Genomic DNA, 27,602 nt, shown 5'->3' on the forward strand with positions numbered 1-27,602 from the left:
GGGGAGAAGAGAGGGGAGGGAGAGCAGAAAAAAAGGAAAGGAGTGAAATCAGAACACAACAGACCCACATACACACACACACACACACACACACACACACAAAAGTTTGCATACTGCACAGAGCGCTTGAAGATCATAAATCTATGCATGAGAAAGATGTAGTGGAAATTTTGGGGGGGATCAGAGTTTATTTTTGTCATCTCTGTGAGACAGCTACTCATTCATCCAGATCACAGCTAAGAAAAAAGCTGGTCACAGAAATTAGCAGTTTCAGCTCAGCAGCAAAGTCGCCAGGCTGTGAAGGCAGAGAGAAATTGACTAATTAGCAATGCGCACTAAAACTTGACGGTTCTTTATAGAGAGAGAGAGAAGAGAGAGGGAGAGAGGGAGAGGGAGGGAGGGGGGGCCCTCGCTTTTTCCCCTTCTTTCTTCCAAAGATGTTTGAAATCGCAGTCATTTACGCTCGACAATTTTTACAATAGCCTTGAGCCATAATTTTGCGAGTCTCTCCAGCATCCATCCCCCTGTATGGTCTCTCTCCACTGGCCATGCACGACCGTTTCTCTCCCCAACCGTGGATTTCCTATTACTCTCGTTACGACTCACTGAGCCCCAGGCCCAAGGATAATGATGTGTTGTTTCTTGGTAGCATAATTTGTCACACGTACATTTTTTCTTCTTCTTCTCTTGCAGAAAGCTCTGCTCCCTCTCTCTCTCTCTCTCTCTCACTCTCTCTTTCTCTCCCTCACCCTCTTTCTCTCTCTTTTCCACCTCTCGTACATTTTCTCGCTGTTGCTAATTCATGGTGATCAAATGATGTACGGCAAAATAAATTGTAAAGAGTGACTGACTGCCTGGAGTTGGGAAGGAGAAGGTTTTTGGTTTGTTGCTTTTTTTTTTCTTCTTTTTTCCTCCCCCCTCCCAAGGAGCGATCAAACCTTTAAAAAGGAAGGACAATTGATTTTTTTTTTATTTTTGGGGAGGGGGGATCTTAAGTGAATCTTTACTTTGTCAGCTGGCGGAGAGCAGGTAAGTTTCCGGCCTTGTGGATGCCCGTGTGGGATTTTTTTTTTTTGGTGATGTCTGTTGGGGGGGGCTGAGGGGTCGGTGGGGGTGGGTAGTGGGGGGGGGGTCGCTGTGTCCCAGGGCCCGAAGGAGCAGGCAGGGGAGGGGGAGCGAGGGCCAGGGAAGGAGAGGGGGAGGCAGGCAGGGGGGCAACGGGGGGGAAGGGGTGGAGGGGGTGCCCGGCTCCACTTGGAGGCAGAGGCTGGCCGGAGCGGGCACAGGTCGGCGGGAGGACCCTCCTGGTGGGCCGGAGCTGGAGGGGCGGGGGCGCGACCGCGGGATCCGGGTGGGAAATTGGGGTGGGGGGCTCCCCCCAGCCGGGGAAGGTGCAGATCCAGGGTCAGGGGCGAGAGGAGCCAGTCCTCCCCCTCCTCCGCCCCTCCAACCCACCGCCCGGGGAGGGAGGGGGGCGGGGGGCTCTGACTTTGGCCGACTAGTTGGGGGTGGGGAGGGGGGCCGGAGGGGGAAGCCGGCGGGCAGGCACAGGTGCCGATCCCCGGTGGGCTTTGCCCCCCACGACCGCCCCCCTCCCCCCAGCATCCCCAGTCCCCCACCCCCCGGCCCCACTCCCACCCCTTTCCAACTTGAACTTCTCTCAGTTGCCAGAGTTAAAGCGGCGGCGCCGGGCGCCTTCTGCCCCGGAGGAAGAGAGCGGGCACGACAGGACTCCCCGAGACCCCCGGGATTCCCCCTCCTCCCCTTTTTTCCCCCCTCCTCTCCGCGGGGGCAAACTCCCCCCGCCCACCCCCTCCCCACCCCAGCCCGTGAACTTGAGCGCTTAGAGATCCCGGGAGGGAAGAAGCATCACCTTGGCAGGCTGGGCCGGGGCGGGGGGCAGAGGGGGGTTAGGGGGTGCCAGCCGGGCACCCGAAAGGCTCCTGCCCCTGGGGAATGGGTCCATCCAGCCTGACACGGCCGCGCTCCGCTGCCCTCCTCTTGGGGAGGATGGCTTTATTCGTTTTCTTCTCCATCAGACACTTGGCAGATTAGTAGTTTCTTGGGGCATCTCAGATAACCGAATGGTGAGGGGTGGTGGTTGGGGGGTGGGAGATTTTTCTCGTTTTAAGCTAACCGCTCACCCCCCACCCCCTCCCTTCGCAAGGCTCCAAACTGCGAAAAAGCAGGCGAGCCCAAATCGGGCCGGAGTCTGCCCCCCGTCCCCAGCCCCAGTCCGGGCGAGGACCAGAGCCGGCGAGTGAGCCCGAGCTTCTCCTCGCCCCCCCCCACCCCCCCGGCTGGAGCCGGGGCTGCCGCAGGGGAGGGGGCAGAGAGCGAGGAGCCCAACTGTGCCCAGCAGAGCGGCGGTGGCACCTTCCCTGGCACCCCGGTGGCGGGGGTGGCTGCAGGCCCGGGGGTCACCAGGCCGTGCATATTCACCGCTGTTCTCCACCCTGTGTGTGTGTGTGTGTGTGTCCCCCATTTTCCCCTCCCCCTCCCCGTCCCCCCCCCCCCCTCCCGCCGGTCCTTGCCAGGTCGGAGGAGGGTTTAAAGCCAGGGGCGCCATGTCCAGATCCGGGGACAGGACCTCCACCTTCGACCCGAGCCACAGCGACAACCTGCTGCATGGCCTGAACCTGCTGTGGAGGAAACAGCTGTTCTGCGACGTCACGCTCACCGCCCAGGGCCAGCAGTTCCACTGCCACAAGGCCGTGCTGGCCTCCTGCTCGCAGTACTTCCGATCCCTCTTCTCCAGCCACCCCCCCCTCGGACCCCCCCAGGACGGGCTGGGCGCCCTCAAGGACCAGCCGCAGCCCCCGCAGCCGCAGCCGCCGCTGCAGCCGCTGCAGCCGCCGCAGCAGGCCCCGCAGCAGCCCCCGCAGCAGCCCCCGCAGGAGGAGCCGGGCACCCCCGCCTCCTCCCCCGACGACAAGCTGCTGGCCAGCCCCCGGGCCATCAACAACCTGGTGCTGCAGGGCTGCTCGTCCATCGGGCTGCGCCTGGTCCTCGAGTACCTGTACACGGCCAACGTGACCCTGTCCCTGGACACGGTGGAGGAGGTGCTGTCGGTCAGCAAGATCCTGCACATCCCGCAGGTCACCAAGCTGTGCGTCCAGTTCCTCAACGACCAGATCTCGGTGCAGAACTACAAGCAGGTGTGCAAGATCGCCGCGCTGCACGGCCTGGAGGAGACCAAGAAGCTGGCCAACAAGTACCTGGTGGAGGACGTGCTGCTGCTGAACCTGGAGGAGATGCGCGCCCTGCTGGATTCGCTGCCGCCCCCCGTGGAGTCGGAGCTGGCGCTCTTCCAGATGTCCGTCCTCTGGCTGGAGCACGACCGGGAGACCCGCATGCAGCACGCCCCCGACCTCATGAAGCGGCTCCGCTTCGCCCTCATCCCGGCCCCCGAGCTGGTCGAGCGGGTCCAGTCGGTGGATTTCATGCGCACCGACCCCGTCTGCCAGAAGCTGCTGCTCGACGCCATGAACTACCACCTGATGCCCTTCAGGCAGCACTGCCGCCAGAGCCAGGCCAGCAGGTGAGCCCCGTGCGGGGGGGCGGAGGAGGAGGAGGAGGATGGGGGGGCCCCACACCCACCCACCACCCCCAGCACAAAGTGGACGGCCCGAAGGCCCCGCCGCCGACTCCCTTGGGATGCGGGCACCGGGGCCGGGGGGAGAGGCGGGCGTGTGGACAGCGACAACTTTTCCCCCACCCCCGTCCTTTGGACGGAGGCCCGCTGGCAGCCGGCCCGGGGAGGAAGGGGTTAATCGGTCCCGCTCTGACCCCCTTCTCCCCCCCCCCCCCGACCACCCTGCAGCTGGGGACGGGGGGGACACACACACCCGGGACCAGTCCCTGACCCCGGCTTGCCCCTGGCTTAACCCTGACGAAAGGTGGCTTTAGGGAAAACAGAATCATGAGTGGCAGGGAACGGGTCTTCCAGCTGTGATACCCTCTGCTCTCCCTAGCGCCCGGTACAGTGATCTGCACACAGTAGGTGCTCAGTGAACACCATTGATCCATTGACCGTTATCACTAGCGTTATCACTATGAATCTGCCTTGCTGTGTCCGTTAGTTCACTACGTGCCCAAGCACCGGGGTAGATGCAGATCCATCAGGTCGGACACGGTCCTCTGTCCCAAGCGCTGGGATAGATACAGATCCGTCAGGTCGGACACGGTCCTACGTCCCAAGTGCTGGGGTGGATACGGATCCATCGGGTCGGACACGGTCCTATGTCCCAAAGGCTGGGGTGGATACAGATCCATCGGGTCGGACCCAGCCCCCGTCCCACATGGGGCCCACAGGGTAGGAGGGAGGACAGGAGGGCCAGACCGATTGCCATCCCCGGCTGCCTCTGCCACCGGGGTTAAATTCGCTCAGGTTCGAGGCTTGAGAACCATCGCGGTGTTCTTCATTTCCAGCGGGCTGCAACAAGGGGCCTCTCTCTGTCTCCCTGGACGTTATCGTACTCTTGAATGGGGATTTTTTTGAAGTCGTGAATGCCGGCCTCCTGAACTCCTCAACTAGTGTAGTAAGAAATTGAAAAGGCATTTTTCACGATTGCTCTGGAATCCCCGGTGAGGCCCGAGACGTGTGAATGAGTGAACGCGGCCCTGTCTCTATCGGTGACATCGCCGGTCTTCTTAAGGGTGATGAATTAATAAGTTGTAATGTCAAAGGATGAAAATGGGGGGTGGGGGGTGGGAGGGAAATATGCCAGATGTGTAGCACAGTGTCCTAAATAGGGAATAGATGAGGTCCAAAACGAAAGAGAAGGAGTTTATTATGGTTTATTATTTTGTCTCACTAGTGTTAAATGTTTATTATTTTGTCCTAAAACTAGACACAAGCTTTGGATGTGGTTATGGGGTAGCATAGTATTAAACCCATTTGACCATCTCTTTATTCTGAGTTCTCTCTCGGCATTGAGTTATTCTACTTGATACTTACAGGGAATACACTCTGAGTGAATAATGTATTAATAGTCGGGGCTGTAGACAACATAGTGTTTTATTCCCATGCCTAAACTGAAGAACCTTTTTTTTAAAAAAAAAACTTTTTAAATTTGGCATGCAGTCCAGTGACTTAACTCTGAAAATACTGAAAAAGCCTCCTAGCATTTCACTGCTCAGAACTGGAGTAGCTCTGAAAAATGAGCATTATAAAAATTATGCATTAAAAGGGCCTTTGGAACACTTTTTCTAATAAATATACACTAGGATTCAGCATTTAGGAGAGATGACTTTGAAAACTCCAAATCCAGTGTTCTGTTTTGGTCCAAATTCCGCACACCCCCTGGGGTAGGCTGGGGCTTGTGCCCTGGCCGATAGCTAAGATACCAGTGGCTGCCTGGTTCGGTGACGATACCTTCCAGCTTCAGTGGTCCATGTCATTTGAAGGATATGTAGTGCTGTTCCGACCACTGAATGCTTACAAATGTCATGGATGCTGAAAATATCTGATATTCCCGCCATTGGAAGTACACTGCTGTTTTCCTACAAGTAGGAAGTCTCGGAGTGGGGGAGAAAAGATCAGCCTTGAGAGCAAGCCAGTGGCGATCCTAGCCCAATTCCACGTCATTACCTTCAAGTAATTATTCATAGCTGGAGCATTTTTCATTTTCAGTGTTCCTAAATATTGGATGAGAATTTTAATTTTTTTTTCCCGCTTTGAAGTTTTCAGCTTTAATGTAGGCTTAGAGGTTGCAGTTTTTGGTATTGGTCTTTGAAAATCAATGCTGGACCTCAGTGTATTTGTTGGGTCCTAAATTTCCATTTTTAGTGGAAAAAAATGTTAATCAGCAATTTTCTGTAAAAGCTAATCCTACCTTAAATTCCCTTTCTTTAAATACTTGCAGTGGAGTCTCATCTCTGTTAACATTTTAACTCTGTTAATGCTGTAGTATTTACAGCCTGTATACCATAGGCTTTCTAGAGTCCGTGAAATCCAGAGAGTGAATTGGAAGAATGAAACTGGCCTCTCTGTTTTCCCTGCTCAACTTGGAAAAAAACTGCATAAAGTAAAATGAAAAGTGTACATGTTAAAAGGTGAATTGGCCGTTATACGTTATTCACGATTCATAATTTGTGTGGCTGATAGTAATGCAGAGCCCTTTAAAAAAATTTAAAATCACACTTCAAAAGTCCAGAAAAAGAAACAGTTTAACTTATCCAGAATCATTTTTACTTTGGACACATGGTTTCCATTTATTTATGAATCCAGACTAGTCTAAAAGGGGCAAACATGAAAAGAGCCGTTCATTCAGAACCAAGTTTAGAGCTCTTACTGAGAGGAAAAGGTGGTTGGACGGAAATTAAAACTATCTGAACACTTTCTTTCCAAAGCCTTAACATTGAAACAAAGCCTCGAAGGAAACAGAACCTCCATAAAACTCTCAAAAACATCATTCATAAAGGTCTGAAAGTATTAATCTCTTGGCCAAGAAATTCTGACAGTAATTATCCCCTTGTTAAGAACATGGTTGAGAACTTTTCCCGTAGACAACTGCAAAGTGTATAAAGTAGAAGATTGCTACTAAACCTGTTTCGAACATTCCTGAAAAGTTTCTTCTTTACCAAAAATGGTAGGTTGTTTTTTTTTTCCAAATAGCCTATCCTCAGAGAAGATGGCACTCAAACTATTCGAAGGTTTCGAGACTGGCCAAGTGCTTAAATTCTTTCCAAGACAAATAGGAAAGCAAAGTAATCAATTGTATTTATCGCACGCCTTCCGTGTGCAGAGCACTGAACTAAGCACTTGGGAGGGTACAGTATAAGAGAGTTGGTAGACGCATTCATAAGGAAACGGTTGAGCTCCACTCAGCTCATGTTTTTTACCATGACTGAGCACATTAGCCGAAGGAAACAAGTCGCAAAGATCACTACCGCTGCAAGGACTGCTGTCCATAAGGCCACTTTTTCTTTCTTTTTTTATGGTATTAGTTAAACACGCACTCTGTGCCAAACAGTGTTCTAAGCGCTGGTGTAGAGATGAGTTAATTAGGTTGGACACAGTCCCTGTCCCGCTCACAGTCTAAGTTGGAGGGAGGGCAGGAGAAATGAGGCACAGAGAAGTTAAGTGACTCACCCAAGGTCACACAGCAAGCAATGGCAGAGACAGGATTAGAACCCGGGTCTTGTGACACCCAAGTCACTAGGCCAAGCTGTTTCTCCCATTTCTTATCATGATATGCTAATCTGCAAACTGTCAAGGCAGTGGATCATCTCCTAGGAAGGTTTTGCCGTCGGTGGTGTGTGGTCTCTGTGCTCACCCTCCTCTAGGGGAAAAGTGAGACTGTTGGTTGGGCTATTCTCCGAGGCATGTCTTGTCACACGTTTTGGGATTGTGAGCCCCCAGAGAGACACGGACCATATTTAATTCCCACCTGTGCACACTCTCAGTGCTTAGCATACTGCTCTGCACACAATAAGCGCTTAATAAATAATAATGTTGGTATTTGTTAAGCGCTTACTATGTGCCGAGCACTGTTCTAAGCGCTGGGGTAGACATAGGGGAATCAGGTTGTCCCACATGGGGGCTCACAGTCTTAATCCCCATTTTACAGATGAGGTAACTGAGGCCCAGAGAAGTTAAGTGACTTGCCCACAGTCACACAGTTGACAAGTGGCCGAGCCGGGATTTGAACTCATGACCTCTGACTCCAAAGCCCGTGCTCTTTCCTCTGAGCCACGCTGCTTCTCTAAATAAATGCTATCACTACAACCACAACGTCAGGGGTGCTGAAATCGCAGAGTAATCGTAACTGCTAGGATGACGCACCGGTGTTACGATGTCACCAGATACCATCCTGAAATATGGAACAACCCTTGTTCAGAGATGTTGGGTTTTGTGTATTTTAAAGAAGAAAAGCAGTGAGCTGATTCATTTAAAATTCAAATACAAAATTTCCCACTTGATTCTCTTTAATTGAACCCAACAAATTCTTTAACAATACCTAGAATCTATCATTCTCTAATTTGTCAGTCTCTTTTATACTGAGCGTGATCTCTTATGGGATGGGGAATGGTGAGGTGATGAGATGTTGCTATCAGTCATTCCAAATACAGTTTGCGTAGTGTGGGTAAAATCTAATTGGTGGGAAATTATATCACAGGTGGGGAATGCCAATTCATTACATCCTACCAATATAACCTCATGTCAAAAGAAGATGGGAATAGATAATAGACAACCCTGCTTTACTGTGGTAATTGCACTAAGATAATTGGATGGGAAAAAGCAGGACTAACCTAGAACCAGAATTTTTTTTTCTATGGTGTTTTTCAAGCAATGACGATGAAGTGCTGAGGTAGGTATGAGGTGATGAGGTCGGACACAGTCCCTGTCCTGCGAAGGGCTCACAATGTATCTTGTCCCCATTTTATAGATGAGGAAACGGAGGAATAGGAAAGTTAAATGACTTGCCCAAGGTCACACAGTAGGCCAAGGATGGAACTGGGACTGGAATCCAGGTCCCCCGACTTCCAGTTCCTGTTCTTTCCCTGAGGTCATGCTTCCTCACAATTTCAGGGCATTTGGGCAGTTTTGTTTTTCCTTTAACATCTGCCTGGAGGCCGATGACCGCTCATCAACTTCCTCCCAGGTACATATCTGCTGACTGTTCCTCCATCTCTTTGTTGGAAAAGTGCAGGTGATACTTCCTGACCTCAATGTCTTTCCTCCCCACCCGCCCCCCAACGCCGATAAACATGTGAAAGTCAACCAGGACATCAGAAAACACTGTTAAAAAAGCGTTGCCTCTCCTAGAAGCACAATAGTCAGATTTTTATCTTACCATCCAAAAGATTTGCCCCTAGAGTAATCCATCAATCAAATGTATTTATTGACCACTTACTCTATACAGAGCTCTGTACTAGCCGCTTGAATGTGCCACCATGTCCTCCTCCCCATTTTGTGATCAGAAACCATCTCCTTGCCTCCCAATACTCCTCTAAGATCTCCAGCCTGAAATTTCTAAAACAGAACATGCATACAAATCAAACATTCTTTCCTATTGGTCCTCCTTACCTCATCGCACTGGCTTTAAGAGACACCCAAGCCAGTAACCACCAATAGACGGCTGGGTTCAGCCACTGTTACATGGGCCAATTATACTGGAGATTAGAGATGGAATCAGAGTGAAACCACGTTCAACCCGAAGATCTTGCTCCTACCCCAGCGCTTCGCACAGTGCCTGGCACATCGTAAACACTTAACAAATACAGAACCAGGAAGATCTGTCCAGCTAGGTGAGAGAATCAATTAATCAATCATATTTATTGAGAGCTTACCATGTGCAGAGCGCTGTACTAAGCATTTAGGAGAGTACAGTACAACAGAGGTGATAGACCTGTTCCCTGCCCATGCCTGAAGGTCTTGAAATTTAAATCCGAACTCAAGATGACAGATGACCTCCAGGTTTCAAAGTGATGAGATATCAGGGATAGCAGCTTCTTTTCGTGAAGAAAGGAATATCAAGGAAGGGCCTCTCAACAAATACTTCCAGGTGGTAAATGCAGGAGGTAAGAGCAAGGATTCTAAAGTAGGTGCCTAGGGGTGAAATAGGGAAATTTTTTTTAAAAAAAAGAACTTGAAAACTAAGACTTCTCTAGTTTGTCATCAGAATCCTACAGTGGCATTTCGTTCAGGTACAGTGGTACAGATTTTAGTAGTATAAGGTAAGATTGTTTCTACTTGAAAGGCATTCTGTTTATATTCCATGTTCCAAGAAAATCATATTAGCAACAATATGTTATGTCAAAAAAAAAGATGTTTTGTCTTCTGCTTCTCTTTTGAAATTTTCAGAAAACACACACAGTGTATTTTCAATGCCTTCCAATTTCTTCTAAGGTAAATATAAATATAATGTGTGTGTTTTTAAAAAAAGGAATAAAAGTGAGACTTGTGATCCATGCAGGAGGATGAGATAAGTGACTTAGAGATCCCCCTCTGATCTAGAATCTGGGATGCTGTTTCGTTTCCCCAAAATGCCCATTGTCATGGGACCATTTTTTGTTCGGAGATAATGTGACGAAAAACTATGGTAAAACCTTTGGAGCAGTACAAGGGGAATAATTTGGTTTGGGTGGAAAGCGAAGAAAACAATGATTTGTGACAGAAGAAAGACAGAGCAAAGAAATGGTGTTGGGAAAAGGAATAGAGCAGACAGGAGACAGAGAAGCAACAGTCTGGGCTAGAGGATAAAAGTGCTTAGACTGTGAGCCCCATGAGGGACAGGGACTCTGTCCATTATGAATATCTTGCATCTACCACAGTGCAATACTTGGCACACGGGAAGAGCTTAACAAATTATTATTATTATTATTATTATTATTTTTATTATTATTGCCAGAGAAGGATCCGAGAATTACAGAATGGGGGGAAAGGAGAAAGGAAGTTGGGAAGGAGGTGGGGAGGAGACACAGAGGGACAGAGAGAGATGGAGGGACAGCAGGAGAACATGAAAGAAAACTAAGGTATAAAGGGGGAGAGAATCCAACAGCTATATTTATTGAACTCTTACTGAGTGCAGATCACTGTACTAAACACCCAGAGTACAGCATAGCAGATTTAGTAGACATTTTCATTTCTGCAAGGAGCTTACAATCTAGGGAGAATTGTTGCTGAAATGTACTTTCCAAGTGCTTAGTACAGTGCTCTGCACATAGTAAATGCTCAGTAAATATGATTGAAGGAATGAAAAAGAGAAGAAAAACCTGAAACGGGACACTAATAATAGTAGTAGTAGCATTTATTGCACCATATAAGGCAGTTGGGAAGTACAGAATCACAAAAGGGCCCATTCCCTGCCCATAAGAGCTTACACTCTTAATGGATACCTTGTGTTTTGTGAAAAAGCACGAGCGTATTTACAATACTATCTAAAAAAATTAAATTCAACAGACATATATGCCTGAGTGCTAAGGAAGGTGCTAGATAGACAGAAAGGATGATGTTGCTCAGGGTATTGGGAAATGAACCGGAGAAAGCATGTTGGAGGAGATGAGACTTTAGGATGGCTTTGAATGTAGGGGCAGCTGGAGTCTATCTGATGTGGAGAGGGAGGGAGTTTCAAGCTAGTGGATTAGCGTGAGGGAGGAGATGCAATGCATCTGCTCTGACAAGTGCTCAGTAAAGTGCTCTGCATTTAGTAAGCTCTCAATAAATATGATCGATTGATGTAACCGGGTGAATCGGGAGCCTAGAGGGCCTCTCCACTTCCCCCGACTGAGGATTAAAGACTTTATTACTGGTGCTTTCGGGTGGGGGGGGGGGTGCTCCCTGGGGGGGGGCTGCCGTAGTGTTTGAAACCCACACCTGCCAGAGGACTCCCCGAGTTGAGTCAGAGCTCAGCAGCGCTGAGGTAAGGAGGCTGACTCAGTAGAGGCTGCAGAGAAGTGAGCAAAAGCATCATGGTCGGTTTCACTTCCCTGCTTCTGGGTCTTCAGGTGCCAAGGAAGGCAGGCCGGGTCCTACTGATGGGAGGGACACCTCTCTCTCCAGCATCGGGCACCAAGGGTGGTTTGAATGGCAGAGTGGGGAAGGGTGTTTGAACATTGGGAGGCATCCACAAAGCGGGGTGCGCATATGCCTGAAGCAAAACTGAAGCGTGAAGGAAGCTGGCTTTATCTTCTACATTTTTTTGCATTGGCTGACAGGATATTTTTATCAACCAAGCCACTGTTTTTGTTTCTGAACATGCCACGCTTGGCTGAGTTGCAAGCTGCATGGCGGAGCTGAGAGAGGAATTATTTTGTTGGGGGGCGGGGAGGGAGAAGGGGACAGAGGGAGGGGACCGAAAAGATAATGAAACCAACACATCGGCAGACCTTGTTTCCAGAAACAGCAGCCCGAGGTGGGGCCCTGTTTCCAGACACTCAGAAAAGGCCACGACTGAGCCTATTGGAGATGAGGAAACAGCACAGGAGAATAATCCATGAATCTGCTCCGGGCAGGTGGAAGGAGACAGGGAATCCTCCCCTTCCTCCCCTTCCTAATTAACATGCTGGTCCAAGAATTTATCACATCCCGCTTTATTCATTTATTCATTCAGTCGTATTTATTGAACGCTTACTGTGTGCAGAACACTGTACTAAGCGCTTGGGAGAGTGCAATACAACAATAAACAGACACATTCCCTTCCCATAACGAGCGCCTCGACTACTGCCAGCCTCCTCGCTGACCTCCCCACTCCTGTCTCTCCCCACTCCAGTCCTACTTCACTCTGCTGCCTGGATCATTCTTCTAAAAAATAATTCTGTGCATGTCTCTCCACTTATCAAAAAACCTCCGTGATTGCCCATCCATCTCTGCGTCAAATAGAAACTCCTCCTCATTGGCCTCAAGGCACTCAATCAGCTCTCTCCCTCCTCCATAGCCTCATTCCTCTCCCACTGCAACCCAGCCCGCACACTTCATTCCTCTAATGCCAACCTACTTACTGTACCTCTGTCTCATACCTCTCACCTTCAACCCCTTGCTCATGTCCTCCCTCTTGCCTGGAAATCCCTCCCCTAAGTATGTGACAGGCCACTGCTCTCTACGTCTTGAAAACCCTATTAAAATCATAACTCTTTCAGGAAATCTTTCCAAGATAATCTTTCATCCCCCTTCCCACACCCATTCACCCTCCAAACTGTATTGTACTCTCCCAAGGGCTAAGAGCAGTGCTGTGCAAATAGTCAGCACTCCATAATACCGTTGATTGATTGATTGACTGACTGATAAAAATATACTTTGGGAAGATAGGACTCTCAGATGCCAAATAGAGGAATATTTGTCCCATGGTGGAGGAGGAGGCTGAGCTTTGAGGCCTCCCAGAGGCTGAGACACCATTGGCGGGTTTGAGGAACTTGGTGGCTCAGGTCTCAGGTCGAGACTGAAGTCACCGCCTCACGAAAGGCCTGGCAGGCCCAGCTGAGCCTAGGTTAAGTGTGACTAAAAGTACTTCCCAGGGGTCTAGTACAGTGCAAGAGGAGGGCATTCAGCAAATGTTACTACTACTATTATGACTACAAACTACTACTCCTACTGAGGAATCTCAGTTATGGAGCCCTTCCTGCCAAATCAAGTGTGAGAACCCACTTCTGGACTCAGGTTGAGAGGGGAGACTGTCCGTAGGGTGCAGTGTGTGGAGCCGTGGCCCCGGGCCCCCAAATTCTCCATCAGCACCCTGCTTCAAATCATATGGGGAAAACAATTTTCACTTTGGACAAGGAGCCAATAGGTACTCTAGTTTCCTGTGTTACCTCCACAAAAACTTAGGTAATGCAATGTGGCAATATTGAGTTCATTATTTCCTTTTACGTAGACCGGTCCTAAAATCCATGAGATCGCCGGTCAGCTCCCCATCCTCCCTCTCCCCTCCCCATCCTATTGCTATTCCCATTCCCAGGATGCAGCCCTGCTTCAGCCTGTGTGGTAATTCTGTCATCTTTCCAGTGATGGTCTGAAGTCCCCATGAGTTCTCTTGGACAGGACTCTGGCAGACCCATATCCAAAGGCAGGGAAATAGTTAATCGAGCGTATTTATTGAGCGCTTACTGTGTGCCGAGCACTGTACTAAGTGCTTGGGAGAGTATAATATAACAGAGTTGGAGTTGTGGTGCAATTAGAGCCCCAGTAAAAATCCCTCTGGACTGAGAGCACGTGGTAACCGGAACTGGCCAGATGCAAAGGGAATTCATGGCTGGGCCAACTGGAACTCACGCTCCTGGAGCCAGAGTGGTTTGCCCTGAGCTATCTCGAATCCAGGTGCTGGGCTACTTCAGAGACATTTCTTTCCAAATCAGTCATTGGCCTGGCAGGAAGAGTGGGCATCTCCTCCCCGGCCTTGGGGAAGGGGAACGTTCAAAGACCTCTGCCCTCCAAGATGGGGTACAGAGAGAGACAGCAGCCACCAAATTCCGCTTCTAGACACTAAGCCAAGATTTCTTCCATTAGAGCTGCTCGGGGTAGAGATCCCTTATGGGGAAACTGCAGAGGCTTCTCTGAAGGCCTGGAGCCAGATTCCTGCCAGCAGCATTTTCCACTTGACGAGTCACCGCAGGAGTGGCCATGCAGGAAGACAGTGAGAAAAGTTAGTTAGTAACTTGAATATATATTGCAGTTCTTTCTGGTTTCCCCCAGAATAGCAACCCACAAGGACAGCAAGCTCACCCTGTGCCACTTAGAGCCCTGCCACAAGTTGTGCAAGGAAAACGCTTTTCACTCTGGTCAAGAAACGGATAGGCACTCTGGCTTCCTGTGGTTACAGCTACCCCCATAAAACCTCAAGTAATACTCTCTGCCAGGATCCAGTTCATTATCATTGCCTTTTTCCTAGACAGGTCCTAAAATCCATGAGATCCCCAGTCAGGTCCCCTTCCTCCCTCTTCCCTTCCCATCTTATTCCTATTCCCATTCCCAGGATGCACCCCTGCTTCAGCTTGTGTGGTAATTGACGTCTTTTCAGTGATGGTCTCTTTTACCCCCATTAGAAGGCTCCACCCACCAGCTCTCCCTGGAGTCTCCATGAGTTCTGTAGGACAGGACTCTGGCAGGACTCTACCTGAAGGCAGGGAAATAGAAGGGTTTTGGTGTAATTAGAGCCCCATGAAAATCCCAATGGACTGGAAGCCCATGGTTCTGGGGTGCCCCATCAGAAGTTGAGGTGATTAATGTGGTGGCATGATAATAACTGTGGTAATTGTTAAGCATTTACTATGTGTCAAGCCCTGTTCTAAGTGCTTGGATAAGTACAAGTTAATGAGGTTGGACACGGTCTCTGTTCCGTGCGGGGCTCCCTGTCTAAGAGGGAGGGAGAATAGGTATTGAATCTCCATTTTACAGATGAGGAAACTGAGACACAGAGAAGTTAAGTGACTTGTGCAAAGTCCAACATCAGGCAAGTGGCAGAGTTGGGATTAGAACCCACGTTTGCTCACTCCCAAGACAACGCTGTTCCAATAGAAAGAACGTGCTTCTAGGCCTCGATAGGGAAGGAGGAGAGATCAATGAGAGAATGTCTGTTGGAGGAGTGGACTTTTTAGGAAGGTTTTGTTGGGATATGGTTTGCCAAAGCTGAGGAATGAGGGCAGCCTGAACAGGAGGAAAGGCTTGAGAGCAAGGAGCAGTGAGGACATTTGCTTGAGAGGAATGAAGAGCAAGAGGTAGGGTGAAAATGAGAGAAGAACGTAGATAATAAAGAGACCTAGTATAACATCTTTATTTCAGGGATTATAATTAATCAATCGGTAGTATTTATTGAGTGCTTAATGCTTGTAGAGGACAGCACTAAGCTCTTCGGCGAGTACAAGTCCGGGGAATAGATATTAATATCAGTAATTAAATTATGAGTGTACAGTGCTGTGGGGCTGAGGGTGGGGTGAGTATTAAAGACTCGAAGTTAAAACTAATCAACCACAAAAGATTCCAGTTACTGTAGAGAGCTTTAAACCAGACAGCACATTGGTTAGATGTTTCCCTTAAAACCATTCTTTATTGTTGTTAAAGTGTCTGAAGCCTCATCATGGGCAAGTAAAGGGCATGGCAAGAAGGAGATAATCCAGTTCTACCCAGAAGCCTCTTGGTCTAAATCCTGGGTGAAAGGTCCTTGAGAAATGGGTCCCATAGCGAACCCTGAGACGTATATCCTGGGTTCCGTGTCCAGTCCTGAAACTGATCCAGGCTGCCTGGTTTTGCTAGGCATGATTGTTGAGAGGAGATACCCATGTAAACTCTGTGGCATCCCTGTGTGTGATTCTATTGGGAGAGGGATATGTCTCCCTTCCTCTTTTCCCATTTGTTCAGTAGGGCATAGGAGTGGTCCAGGGCACTCTGGGAAAAAGAGCAGGGTGATACAGCCGGAAAGACGATCATACCCTTATTCTAATCACCTAGCCATGGGCCTTGGGTTTGCAAAGCAGGTCTGAGCGGGCCAGGCACCCACAACATTGGCAGTTTTTGAATGCCCACTCTGCCGCCATACAGGCAGGCATTCTCCGGTGCGGCCAGGGAGAGTAGTCCGGTACGACAGAGGAAGTGTCAGTTCTCTGCTTCCCAGACGATGACCAGCTGTAAGCCAAAGGGAAAATGAAGGCATAGGAGTTGACCAAGCTGCTTAAACGATTCCTTTTTTTCCTTCACCTGCAAAATAAGGAAAATGATCCTAGGGTTTACCTACCATACTGAGGCATTATGAGGTCTATTTATAGTATTTCTTCTGATGACAGGGGGTGGGTCATTACAGATGCCTGCTATGATAAGGAAACTTAAGCACAGTAGCAAATTGACTGAAATGTGTTAACAAAAGAGGGCATTTGCAAGGAAAGAATAGACATATATCTTTCTTGGATGATTTGAGTTCAGTCCTGCCTTGTAGCAAGACAGGTAGACTGTAAGCTCACTGTGGTCAGGCAACAGGTCTGCCAACTCTATTATATTGTACTCTCCCATGTGCCTAGTACATTGCTCTGCACAAAGTAAATGCTCAATAAATACCATTAAATGAAAGAATGAATGAATGAAAATATCTCATTGCCAATTGCAGATCTATGGATCTACAGCTCCTTTGCACTAGATATAGTTGCTGTTGGTGTCAAAGCAGAGTTTCAGCTGAGTCCCTCAGACTTTCTCTAGATTTTAGCTTCTTAAATCTCCCTTTTCTGCCCCAAGACGAATCTGAAGGCAAAAACTACCATGAAAGAGAGGAAACATACAAAATACTGGGCTATTTCCAAGAGACGGATAAATTCACAGGGGAGAGGTAGCTAACTTTCCAAGTATGAGAAGAGAAAATTCTTTCTGTTCTCATGATACTGAAAAAAGCCTTTTTCATGCTCAGTGAAGACGCCAACAAAACTCTCATTTCTCTTTTCCCTTTGTCGTTGCTAAATTCATCAATATCTTCTCCCTGTCTCTTGTACCTCCTTCCTCCCCACCTGCCTGTACCTGCCTTTCCATTGTTTTCTGCCCCACAAATCCCTCCTCTCCCTTATTTCTTTTTCTCCTGCTCCGTTTCTGTTTCCTTTTCCCTGTTTTCAGTTTTCTCCCTCCCCTTTTCAGTCTCCTCTCCTACCCTTTTGTTTCTCCCATTTTTCCACTTTTCTCTGTGTCTCTCTCCCTCCAATCCCTTTCCTTCTCTACTCATCTGGCTTATTTTAAAAAATAAATATTGTTAATAAATAATTTATGTATTTATATTAATGCCCATCTCCCCCTCTAGACTATAAGCTCACTTTGGGCAGAGAATATGTCTGTTCATTGTTATACTGAACTCTCCCAAGTCCTTAGTACAGTGCTTTACACACAATACGTGCTCAATAAATATGACTGAATTAAATCGAATCTGCTCCCTTAACTACCCCATCAGGGGACTGACCTGGACTAAGATTCAGATGTGTATGCTAGGCTAGGCAGTTGTTGGACACTCTGGGTCAGCAGGACGCCTGGCTTTCTGACCATCCTCTGCCTCTCTGCCTTCCCATTTCCTCACAGCCACTCCACTCCTCCCAGACCTGCTTGCAGGCCCCTGATGGCTCGGGGAGCCCAAGGCTTCCGCTTGCAGTGTCCAGGAACAAATGTTTATAGAGCCAGAATCCATGGCAAATGGTCCTGTAGGCCTAGGCTGTTTTCTGGATTAGCAAAAGGGACATCTCACTCTGAGCGTTTCCAACCAGAACTTGATAGTGTGGATAGCGGACAGTGTTTCACTTAGCTACCCATACTGCCACTGGGAATCAAAGAAATCTTCTTAAGTTTTCGTCTGCAGAAGAGCCAGATCAAAAGTTTCTTATAAGTGAATGTGAATATTGGACTGGCTGTACTTGGATTTTGACACATTTATCCAGGTGAAAAAGTAATAATAATAATAATAATTTCTCCCTGATAGGCTCAGCCACCATATGCTTGGATAAGGGAGTATCATCATCATCATCAGTGGTATTTATTGAGCACTTACTGGGTGCAGAGCACCTTTCTAAACGTTTGGGAGACTACAACAGAGATGGTTGAAACGTTCCCCGCCCACAGTGAGCATACAGCCTGAGGTATCTCTACCAGTAAAGGAAATCAGCTGAGCAGCAATACATTTCTGTATTCATTTTGGCTGAATTATGTTCCTGAGGAAATGGGAGAATCGCTGATTAGGAGATCCTGGATGAGCTATTCTGTGGCCCAGTGTATGGGCCTGTCACATGCTGTGACTCACTAAGTAAGTCCAGCATCAATCAATCAATGGAATTTATTGAGCTCTTACTGTGAGCACACCACTGTAATCAGTCAGTCATATTTATTGAGCTCTTACTGTGTGCTGAGCATTGTACTAAGTGCTTGGGAGAGTACAATGTAATTTAGTTGGTAGACACATTCTCTGACCCCAACGAGCTTAGGGTCTAGAGGGGGAGACCAACACCAAGTAAATTACAGATTCATTCGTTCATTAATTCAATCACATTTATTGAGTGCCTACATTGTGCAGAACACTGTACTAAGTGCTTGGGAGAGTACAATACAACAGAGTTAGCAGACACGTACCCTACCCACAATGAGTTTACAGCCTAGAAATGGTCCCCATCCCTCAAGGGGTTCACAAGGGACTGGAGAATGAACTGGAGACAGACACATCTGGAGTGATGAAACCTGAAAACACCACACAGACAAATGCCCAAAATAAAAGTAAAGCACAGTATGGTGCTGTGGTTAGAGAAGCAGAATTTCAAGCTTCTCCTAACCTAGAGTACAAGGCACAACCAGAGTCATAGCCACAGAGTTCCAAGGGCTATGGATTTCTCCCATTCTGGACTTTCAGCCTGAGCAGCCCTTGGTTAGAATTTCATCAGAAAAATGAAGACCGATGACTTACCTGTTATAATGGAGCAAGCAGCGATACAAGGAGGACGGGCTATGACTTCCAGTTCTGCTTCCCTATTTACTGATTTTTCTCATCGTTCCTTCAAATAAGAAACCCTCTTTATGTCCGTATCATAATGATCAGTGCTCTCTCTATTGATTCTACATCCAATACACATTGACTGTGATTTGTCAAATAAAGAAAGAATATTATAAAACTAATGGGGGATCCCTTCTAGAATGGCTTCTTCTACACAGGTCACTTCTCAGAAGTTACGGAGGAATAGTTTTTCCAAGGGTACTCTAAATGCTTGCCAGAACATGAATTCAGAATTGTTTTCTCTCCAGTTGGTTATTACCAAAAAGCAACTTCTACAGTATCCATTTATTCCAAAGATCAGAAAAGCTTTTTGAATTCAGATTAGTGATTAGGTATCCCATTTTTAATGCAGAAGCATTATGGTCTAGTGGGTAGTGCAAGGGCCTGGGAGTTCTAATCCTGGCTCTATCACTTGTCTGCTGTGTGAATCTGGACAGGGCATTTAATTTCTCTGGGCCTCAATGACCACATCTGTAGAACAGGGATTAAGACTGTGAGCCCCATGTGGGACATGGACTGTGTCCAATCTGATTAGCTTATATGTAGCCCAGCACTTAGTACAATGCCTGGCTCAACCCTCGCCCACATCCTGTCTCTGGACTGGAATGCACTCACTCCTCAAATCTGACAGACAGTTACTCTGCCCCTCTTCAAAGCTTCATTGAGGGCACATCTCCTTGAAGAGGTCTTCCCTCACTAAGCTCCCATTTCCTCTTCTCCCATTCCCTCTTGCATTGCCCTGACTAGGTCCCTTTGTTCTCCCCACCCCTGGTCCCATAGCACTTATGTACATATCTGTAATTTATTTATTTATATTAACATATAATTCCCCCACCCCTCTAGACTATAAACTCGTTGTGGGCAGGGAATATGTTTATTGTTGTATTGTACTCTCCCAAGTGCTTAGTACAGTGCTCTGCATAGAGTAAGCGCTCAATTCATACGATTGAATGAATGAATCCCCATAGTTAGTGATAGATCATCTAACATCCCTAGTATCTATCAATCCTTCTTGAGTTCCCTATCATCTTTAACATTTTCCCTCTCTCAAATCAGTTAGCTACCTCTCCTCTGTGAATTTATCCGTCTCTTTCTTGCCCAACTTCCTGGGCTATAAACTCACAACCTGCTGTTGGAAAAAAAAATGAGGTTTCTTTGGAACCTGCCATCTTCAAACTTCAATGGGTTCTCCGTAGGCCTGCTTCCTGGGGATTTCGTGAATGACGGTTTGACATCCTTTGTGATTTTGGAAATCTTTTGGAATCTGTCACGGTCATCCTCAATTTCATAATCTAGAAATAATCCTTAAAGAAGATTAAGGCTCTATTACATAGAATTGACTTCTAGAAATTATGATTTAAAGTCATTCTAACATTTCATTTGGCTATTGGTTTTACTTAGGTTCAGGAAGTAGAATTCTTATCTTCCATCCAGAATCAAGTAAAATGTATAACAAACTGCCTAGAGAGCAAAATCTAAATAACATCTTCACAAACTGGAACTTGGAAGAAAATTCAAAATTTCGATTAAGGGAATTATGAAATGTGATATAAAGATACAGAGGTTTGGAATAAACCATTCATTTTCACGCATCAAGGATGACCATGCATAACCAGCTCATAGCTCCATTTTGCTCTGCCACTTGTTAGACAATGCAGTCATCCCTAACGAGATAAAAAATGTTTCCCTTACCCTCATGTTGTGTATCTGCTACATGCCCTGCCTTCATTATAGGGTTCTCTGTGGAGGACAGGCGGGTCCAGGGGATTGGAAATGGGGAAATGAGTCTTTCACTGTTTTGTTATCAGTTTGAAACCAGTTCTAGTTGGCAGTGACTGAAAGTTGTTACTGTTTTCCAGCTGTTCAGTGGCTTATGTGAAACGAGATGGTTGTTTCAGTCCAGTTTTTAGTGGGCAGATGGCAAGCACTGGCAGTTTCCTCAGTGAGGGGCTGAAGATTGGGTAGGCACAGAGATGTAATTTCCACCCCCGGCCACTAAGAGTATTTGTGTGTCTATCCCGGAGGAACTGCCCTGTTATTTCTGGTGTGGCACTTGTCACATCAGTAAATTCTGGGTTTGTTTCCCCAGGACCTTCCAACAAGGAACCACTACGTTCATTAAATTTTCTTTTCATTGCTACTGTTACTGTTATTCAGCTTGGACTAGTAGAAAGACTACAGACTGTTAGTCAGAAGTCCTGAATTCTAATCCCGGCTCTGCCCCTCACCTGCTCTATGATCTTGGGCAAGTCACTTCACTTTTCTGTCCTCAGTTCTCTGGTCTCTAAAATAATTATAATTATGGTATTTGTTAAGTGTTTACTATGTGTCAGGCACTGTTCTAAGCGCTGGGTTAGAAGGAAGATAGGTTGTTCACAGTCCCTGGCCCACATAGAGCTCACAGTCTTAATCCCCATTTTACAGATGAAGGAACTGAGACCCAGAGAAGTGAAGTGACTTGCCCAAGGCCATTCAGCAGACAAGTGGATGTGTGGGGATTAGAACCCATGACCTGACTCTCAGGCCCATGCTCTGTCCACCACGCCATGCTGCTTCATTGGATTCATAGGGTTCAACACCTGGTTCTCCCTCGCTCTTGGACTGGGAACCCCATGTGGGTCAGGGACTGGGACCAATCTATGTGCACTATATGTATCACAGAACTTAAAAAGGGCTTGGCACAAACCAAGCACTTAATACCACCTTTATTTTATATTTATGTCTTTCCCCCAACTCCGAATAGTGGGCAGTTGAGTCTTAATCCTCACTGCAATTATGGCCCTAGACCTAGCTCACACAGAAACAGCCAAGTCTTTTCAGAACTTCAGTGAAGGCAGCTTCTGTTGCTATTTTCTGTCAAAATGGCTGGTTTCGCTGGGCGTGACCCGGTGACAGGGCGAATTGACTCAATATCCGAGATAGTCAAGGTTCATTTGTTCTGTCTCTGAAGACCGAGTCGCCTCACTAATCCCGACATAGGGTCAGTGGGGAATGTGCCCTGTGTTTAAAAGAGATAAAGTTCCGTGTATCTGTGTATGACTACCAATGGAGTTTTCTTGGAAGATTTTTCTTGCTCTTTTTTTTAAATAGTATATGTTAAGCACTTACTATATCCCAGGCACTGTTCTAAAACATTGAAATAGATACAAGATCATCAGATTGGGCACAGTCTATCCCACACGGGGTTCCTGTTTAAATTGGAGGGAGGAGGATTTAATCCCCCTTTTTGCAGATGAGGAAACTGAAGCACAGAAAAGTGAAGTGACTTGCCCAAGGTCACAGCAGTTCACAGTCTTAATCCCCATTTTACAAATGAGGGAACTGAGACACAGACAGATCAGTGACTTGCCCAAGGTCATACAGCAGGCAAGCGTGGGACGGGATTAGAACCTAGGTCCTCTGACTCCCAGGCTCGTGCTCTTTCCACTAGGCCACACTGCTTCTCTGCTTAGTCGCAATCCCCTACATGGTAGCAGTGGAGCTTGATTTAAGGAGTTCCTATTTTTTTAATTAACAATAATAATAATAATAATTGTGGTATTTGTTACGCACTTCCTATGCACCAGGCACTGTGCTAGGTGCTGGTGTGGATACAAGCTCATCAGCTTGGACATTGTCTCTGTCCCATATTCTTAATCTCCATTTTACAAATGAGGTAACTAAGGCCCAGATAGGTGAAGTGACCTGCCCAAGGTCGCACAGCAGACAAGTGGCAGAGCCAGGATTAGAATCCAGGGACCTTCTGACTCCCAGGCCCAGGCTCTATCCACTAGGTCATTCTGCTTCCTTTGCAGGGAGTCTTTGTAAACCCTATTAAGTCCCCCAGTGTTAAAGCACCCCAACCATAGCGGCGTCCAGCGAGGCTACAGTCCACTTCACGATAGCCAGACGAGCTAGAGGATGGAAGGAGGAAAGATGTGGTCGTGGCCACTTGCTAGAGAGTGAATCATTTCTGTCATCACCGTTCTCCCTTCAGCTCCATCACTTCCGGGCCTCGGCATCACCGAGAAGGTCAATGATACGTAAAGCGACAGTTAAAGCAGCAGGGCCTTTGTGGGGGTCTGAGCCTCTCTTCCCCCCTCCAATCGCAAGTGTGCTAAATCCATTAACGCTCCAAAGGCGTGGACATTCATCAGGTAGAACGGTGGAGCCAGGGTGCAGATTACAGTTTTACTGCGTAGGGCACACTGCGGTCCCGCTCCTCGGAACTGCTGGGCAGATTGGGAATCACAGTTACGGTTAATAGCGGCCGATTGCCAGCTCTTGATGGGTGGGTAGTCACTCCTTTCAGTGGTTGCCCCCTGGGGGAGAAGGTAGAAAAACAGAGAGAGGGAATTAGAGTGACTTTGCACAGTTGAGCAGGTTCATGCCGCTGGAGCCGTGGCAGGCATTGGCAGGCCTCCACTCTAGGGACACTCACAACAACATCACAGTCTCATTTTTACCAATTGGTGTTGCTCTAGCCAGTGGTGCACAGGGGGAGAGCAGAGGAGGATGGGGAGGGGCTGGGGAAAGGGGGTGAGAAGGGGGGCTGGGAGGAGAAGGAAAGCAGGAGTCTGAGCTAAATGAAACGAACAAAGAGCACCTGGTAAAATGTGCTCAACTCACACCCGTTAGCCGGATGCTACTAATTGTGCCAAACTAGTATTTGAAGTTCAGGGTGTGATTAAAGAGTTGGCTCACAAACTCTCTGCCTAACCTTAATTTTTTCAAGGTTCTTTGAGTGTAGAATGGCTTATAATAATGATTTTGACTAATACGATTTTTGACATGCAACTTTAATGCTTAACCTTAGTACAACTCCAGAGCATTTCAAGTGTATTCAGCTGTAAAGACTGATGATTTAAAGGGATAATATAAGAAAAAGGTCGTTCTAGAATGAACCTCTAACAAATTGCATAAAGGAAGCTTATTATTCCACGAGTAGAGGGATAGGCAGCTTTTTGATCATTCATCTGCTTGGTTCAAAAGAATTGTGGAGATAGGACCAGGGGAAGAAGCTCAAAAAAAAAGAAATCTTCAAGAAGGGAATATTCTTCTCATGGTTATGATTTTGTTGCTACTAAAAATATTATGCAGTAATGTGGTTCTTCATCTCCTTTCTTGTTTTGGGTGAAGAATTCGCTCCAATAAGAAAATGCTGTTATTGGTTGGAGGCCTTCCTCCTGGCCCAGACCGACTACCCAGTAACTTGGTCCAGTATTATGATGATGAAAAGAAGACGTGGAAAATCCTGACAAGTAAGTGGATATTGTGTGTGTGTGCGCGCACGCCCATGCGTGTGTCTCTTTGTGCTAATTTATTTCATGTTGCACTAGGGCTGTCTTGATGAATTTGAAAACATGGCTAATCAAATTAGATGTTTTATTGATTTGCTCCCTTGAGGAGATTTGTTTATGGGGCACGGGGGACTTCACAATAACTGCAGGAATTGGGGCGGCAGACGTCGCCAGTCTGCCTAAATTCAGGATGCTAATAATGATGATAATATTTAACACCTACCTTGATATGGCCTCCCTTCCCATCCTTCCTCCTGCTCTCTCCTAAATGCCAGCACTTTTGGCCAAAAAAGAAACTTGGCTTGAAATGAAACTCTTTTCAACTTGAGATTGCGACGAGATGGGCCAGATCCTTCTATCGGGGTTTCTCTTTCCCTCTTAGACCGGGAGCCCCATATGGGACAGGGGCTGCATCCAACCTGGTTATCTTCTATTTACCCAAGAGCTTAGAAGAGTGTTTGACACATAGTAAATCCTTAACAAATACAATAATTATAATAGTAATAATAACGAAAATAATAATACCCCATCGCTTAGTACAATGCTTGGCATAGAGTAAGTGCCCAACAAATAACATTATTGTTATTATCACTATTATTACTGACCCTCTATCTTTAGGGCTGGGTATAATGAGGCTCTTCTTTCTATGGCCATCCAGCTAGACTGGACAGTAGGAAATGAACTGCAACCTTTGGAAGTTTCTGCCTGGGGATTTTCCCTCCTTCCTCTCCTTCCCCTCCCCTCCCATCTGAAAAGGAGGATTGCTTTCTAGTAAGCCTTTTGCCTTGGGCATTGAGATCTTGAACTTATTGCTATATTGGCTGTGATTCCCGAGCTAATTCAGCCACTGAATCGGGCCGGCGTTTTCCCAAGGGCGGCAGCGGGTGAGCACTGGGCCCTTGAGTGGCTGGACTGACTGCTTTGGTCAATAAAATTACATTTTAACTGTCAAAATGGCCCAGCTCAATTGAGATAAAATAATAAATGAGCCATTTGGATCCATAAATCAAAAATATCTTTCCCAAACTGGACAACCGGTCAACTTAGATTTTCTTGTAGAATCCATTTTATACCAGTGAAATGGTCTTGCATTTCACTTGCATGAAATGGTTGTATTTCCATTCCACCAAAGCCCTCTGAGAGGATGGAGGCAGGAGAGCGTTTTGTTCTTCAGGATAGAGAGGAATAAAGTCCAGTGGATATGGGGTGTGAAATCTTCTTGTTCTGAGCTGGATTACCCCTTTGACATGAGTAGTGGCATCATCTAAGCACGGTTGCAAGAATGTTCCCTGGACACTGTAGGAATAGTATCAATCAGTCAATCAATTTATTTATTGCACACTTACTGTGGGAGAGCACTGTACTGAGCACTTGAGTAAGTACAGTATAGTAGAGTTGGTAGATGTGATCCCTGCCCACAAGGAGCTTACAGTTTAACAATAGTAGTAGTCATATTGGATAACAGCAAGAAGGGAAAGAAACAAAGCACTGCGGGATAAGTAGACCTTCCCCATTTAGTTAAGATCTGGCTAGGAGAAGAATGAACAACTAAATGCATGTCCCATTTTTTTATGGTATTGGTTAAGTACTTACTATGTACCAGGCACTGTACTAAATGCTGGGGTAGGTACGAGCTAATCAGGTTGGATAGAGTCCTTTTCCTACATGGGGCTCACAGTCTTAATCCCCATTTTACAGGTGGGGTAACTGAGGTCCAGAGAAGTGAAGTGACTTGCCCAGGGTCACCCAGCAGACAAGTGGAGAAGTCAGGATTAGAACCCAGGTCCTCCTGACTCCCAGGCCCAAGCTCTATCCATTAGGCCATGCTGCTTTTCTAAACGATTGCATTTTCAGAAGTCGGATGGTCTATAAGATCATCAGAAGGAATTTAAAGAGAGCGAGGGTCAGGGCCCGGAAAAGTGATAGGGAACAGGGGCAGTGAGGAGGAAGGGAAAAGGATGAGGAAGCCACGAAGGGGGAAGGAGCAGCTGGAGAGAGCTGACTGAGAGGAGCTGGCAGTAGGAAAGGCAAGAGCTGTGAGAATCTGCCTCGGCTGGCCTTTCCTTTGCCCTTGCAGCTGCTCTGACTTAGGTCTCTGCTTCCCCCAACCACCACCACTACCTCCTCCTGCTCCTGGATACCCAAACATAATCTTGGGGAGGTAATATTGCCAACCATCCAATTCTTCTGATTCTGGATCGAAAAGAAGGTAGAGCAGCAGAAAAAGAGTCTGAGATAGGGCCAGAGACCGCATCGGGCTGGGAAGGGGAGTAGACTTGCCCTTTGGTTCACAGATGCTGCTGCTGTTCCTGTTGTGCCTGTTTTTGTATTATACTTTCCCAAGTGCTTAATACAGTGCTCTGCGCACTGTAAGTGCTCAATAAATATGAATGAATGATTAGTTAAGCCTGGTAGGTAACGATGGGCAGATGGAGATGGGAAGAAGTGTGGCTTTGTGGAAAGAGCACGGGACTGGGAGTCAGGAGATGCAGATTGAAGACCTGATTGAATGAATGACCTGAATCTGCTTTCAGCCTGCTATGTGATCTTGGGCCTGTTATTCAGCTTCTCTGGGCCTCAGGTTCTTTGTCCGTAAAATGGGGATAAGATACCTACTCTCCATTTCTCTTAAACTGTTTTTTGTCTTCCTTGGGACTTGTCACCTGATAAGTGCTTAATAAACTCCACTGTCATTATTCATAGTCAGTCAGGTGGGTTAGAAACAGAAAAGAGAAGCAGCGCAGCCTAGTGGATAGAGAATAGGCCTGGGAGTCAGAAGGACCTCATTTCTAATCCCGGCTCTGCTGCCTGTCTACTATGTGACCTTGAGCAAATTAACTTCTTTGTGTCTCATTTCCCTCATCTGTAAAATGGGGATTAAGATTGGGAACCCCATGTGGGATATGAACTGATTAGCTTGTAACTGCCCCCGCCCCCAATTTCCTGCTCCTTATCCTTTCTCCACTACTTCCTCCTCCTCTCTCCCTTATCCCTCTCCCTTATTCCTTATCCCCTTTTCCCTCACCTACTTTTCCTGTCTCTCCTTTCCTCTCCCAATTCGTTCCTCTTACCCTTAATATTCTTTCTCCTCCTTTCCTCCCTCAACTTTCTTTATCTTCCCTCAAGCAGGCTAGCCTAGTGAGTCAGAGGTCATGAGTTCTAATTCCGACTCCACCACTTATAAACTGTGTGACTTTGGGCAAGTCACTTAACTTCTCTGTGCTTCAGTTACCTCATCTATAAAATGGAGATTAGGACTGTGAGCCCCACGTGGGACACCCTAATTACCTTGTATCTACCCCAGCGCTTAGAACAGTGCTTGGCACATAGTAAGCATTTAACAAATACCACTATTATTATTGTTATTACCCCAGGGCATTAGTACAGT

The 27,602-nt window shown here is 47.1% G+C and overlaps 1 protein-coding gene across 1 annotated transcript in view; it reads left to right on the forward strand.

The window, feature by feature from the left end:
• The first annotated feature begins 745 nt into the window (after positions 1 to 745).
• Positions 746 to 27,602, forward strand: part of KLHL14 (kelch like family member 14) — an 80,458-nt gene continuing 53,601 nt past the window's right edge. Inside the window, exons 1-3 of the mRNA XM_001515148.5 lie at positions 746 to 1,029; positions 2,538 to 3,541; positions 24,054 to 24,175. Coding sequence (XP_001515198.3) covers positions 2,568 to 3,541; positions 24,054 to 24,175 — 1,096 coding nt within the window. The 5' untranslated portion in view covers positions 746 to 1,029; positions 2,538 to 2,567. The remainder of the gene's footprint in view (positions 1,030 to 2,537; positions 3,542 to 24,053; positions 24,176 to 27,602) is intronic.

The sequence above is a fragment of the Ornithorhynchus anatinus genome, chromosome 7, assembly GCF_004115215.2.
Source record: "Ornithorhynchus anatinus isolate Pmale09 chromosome 7, mOrnAna1.pri.v4, whole genome shotgun sequence".
Taxonomy (NCBI): Eukaryota; Metazoa; Chordata; class Mammalia; order Monotremata; family Ornithorhynchidae; genus Ornithorhynchus; species Ornithorhynchus anatinus.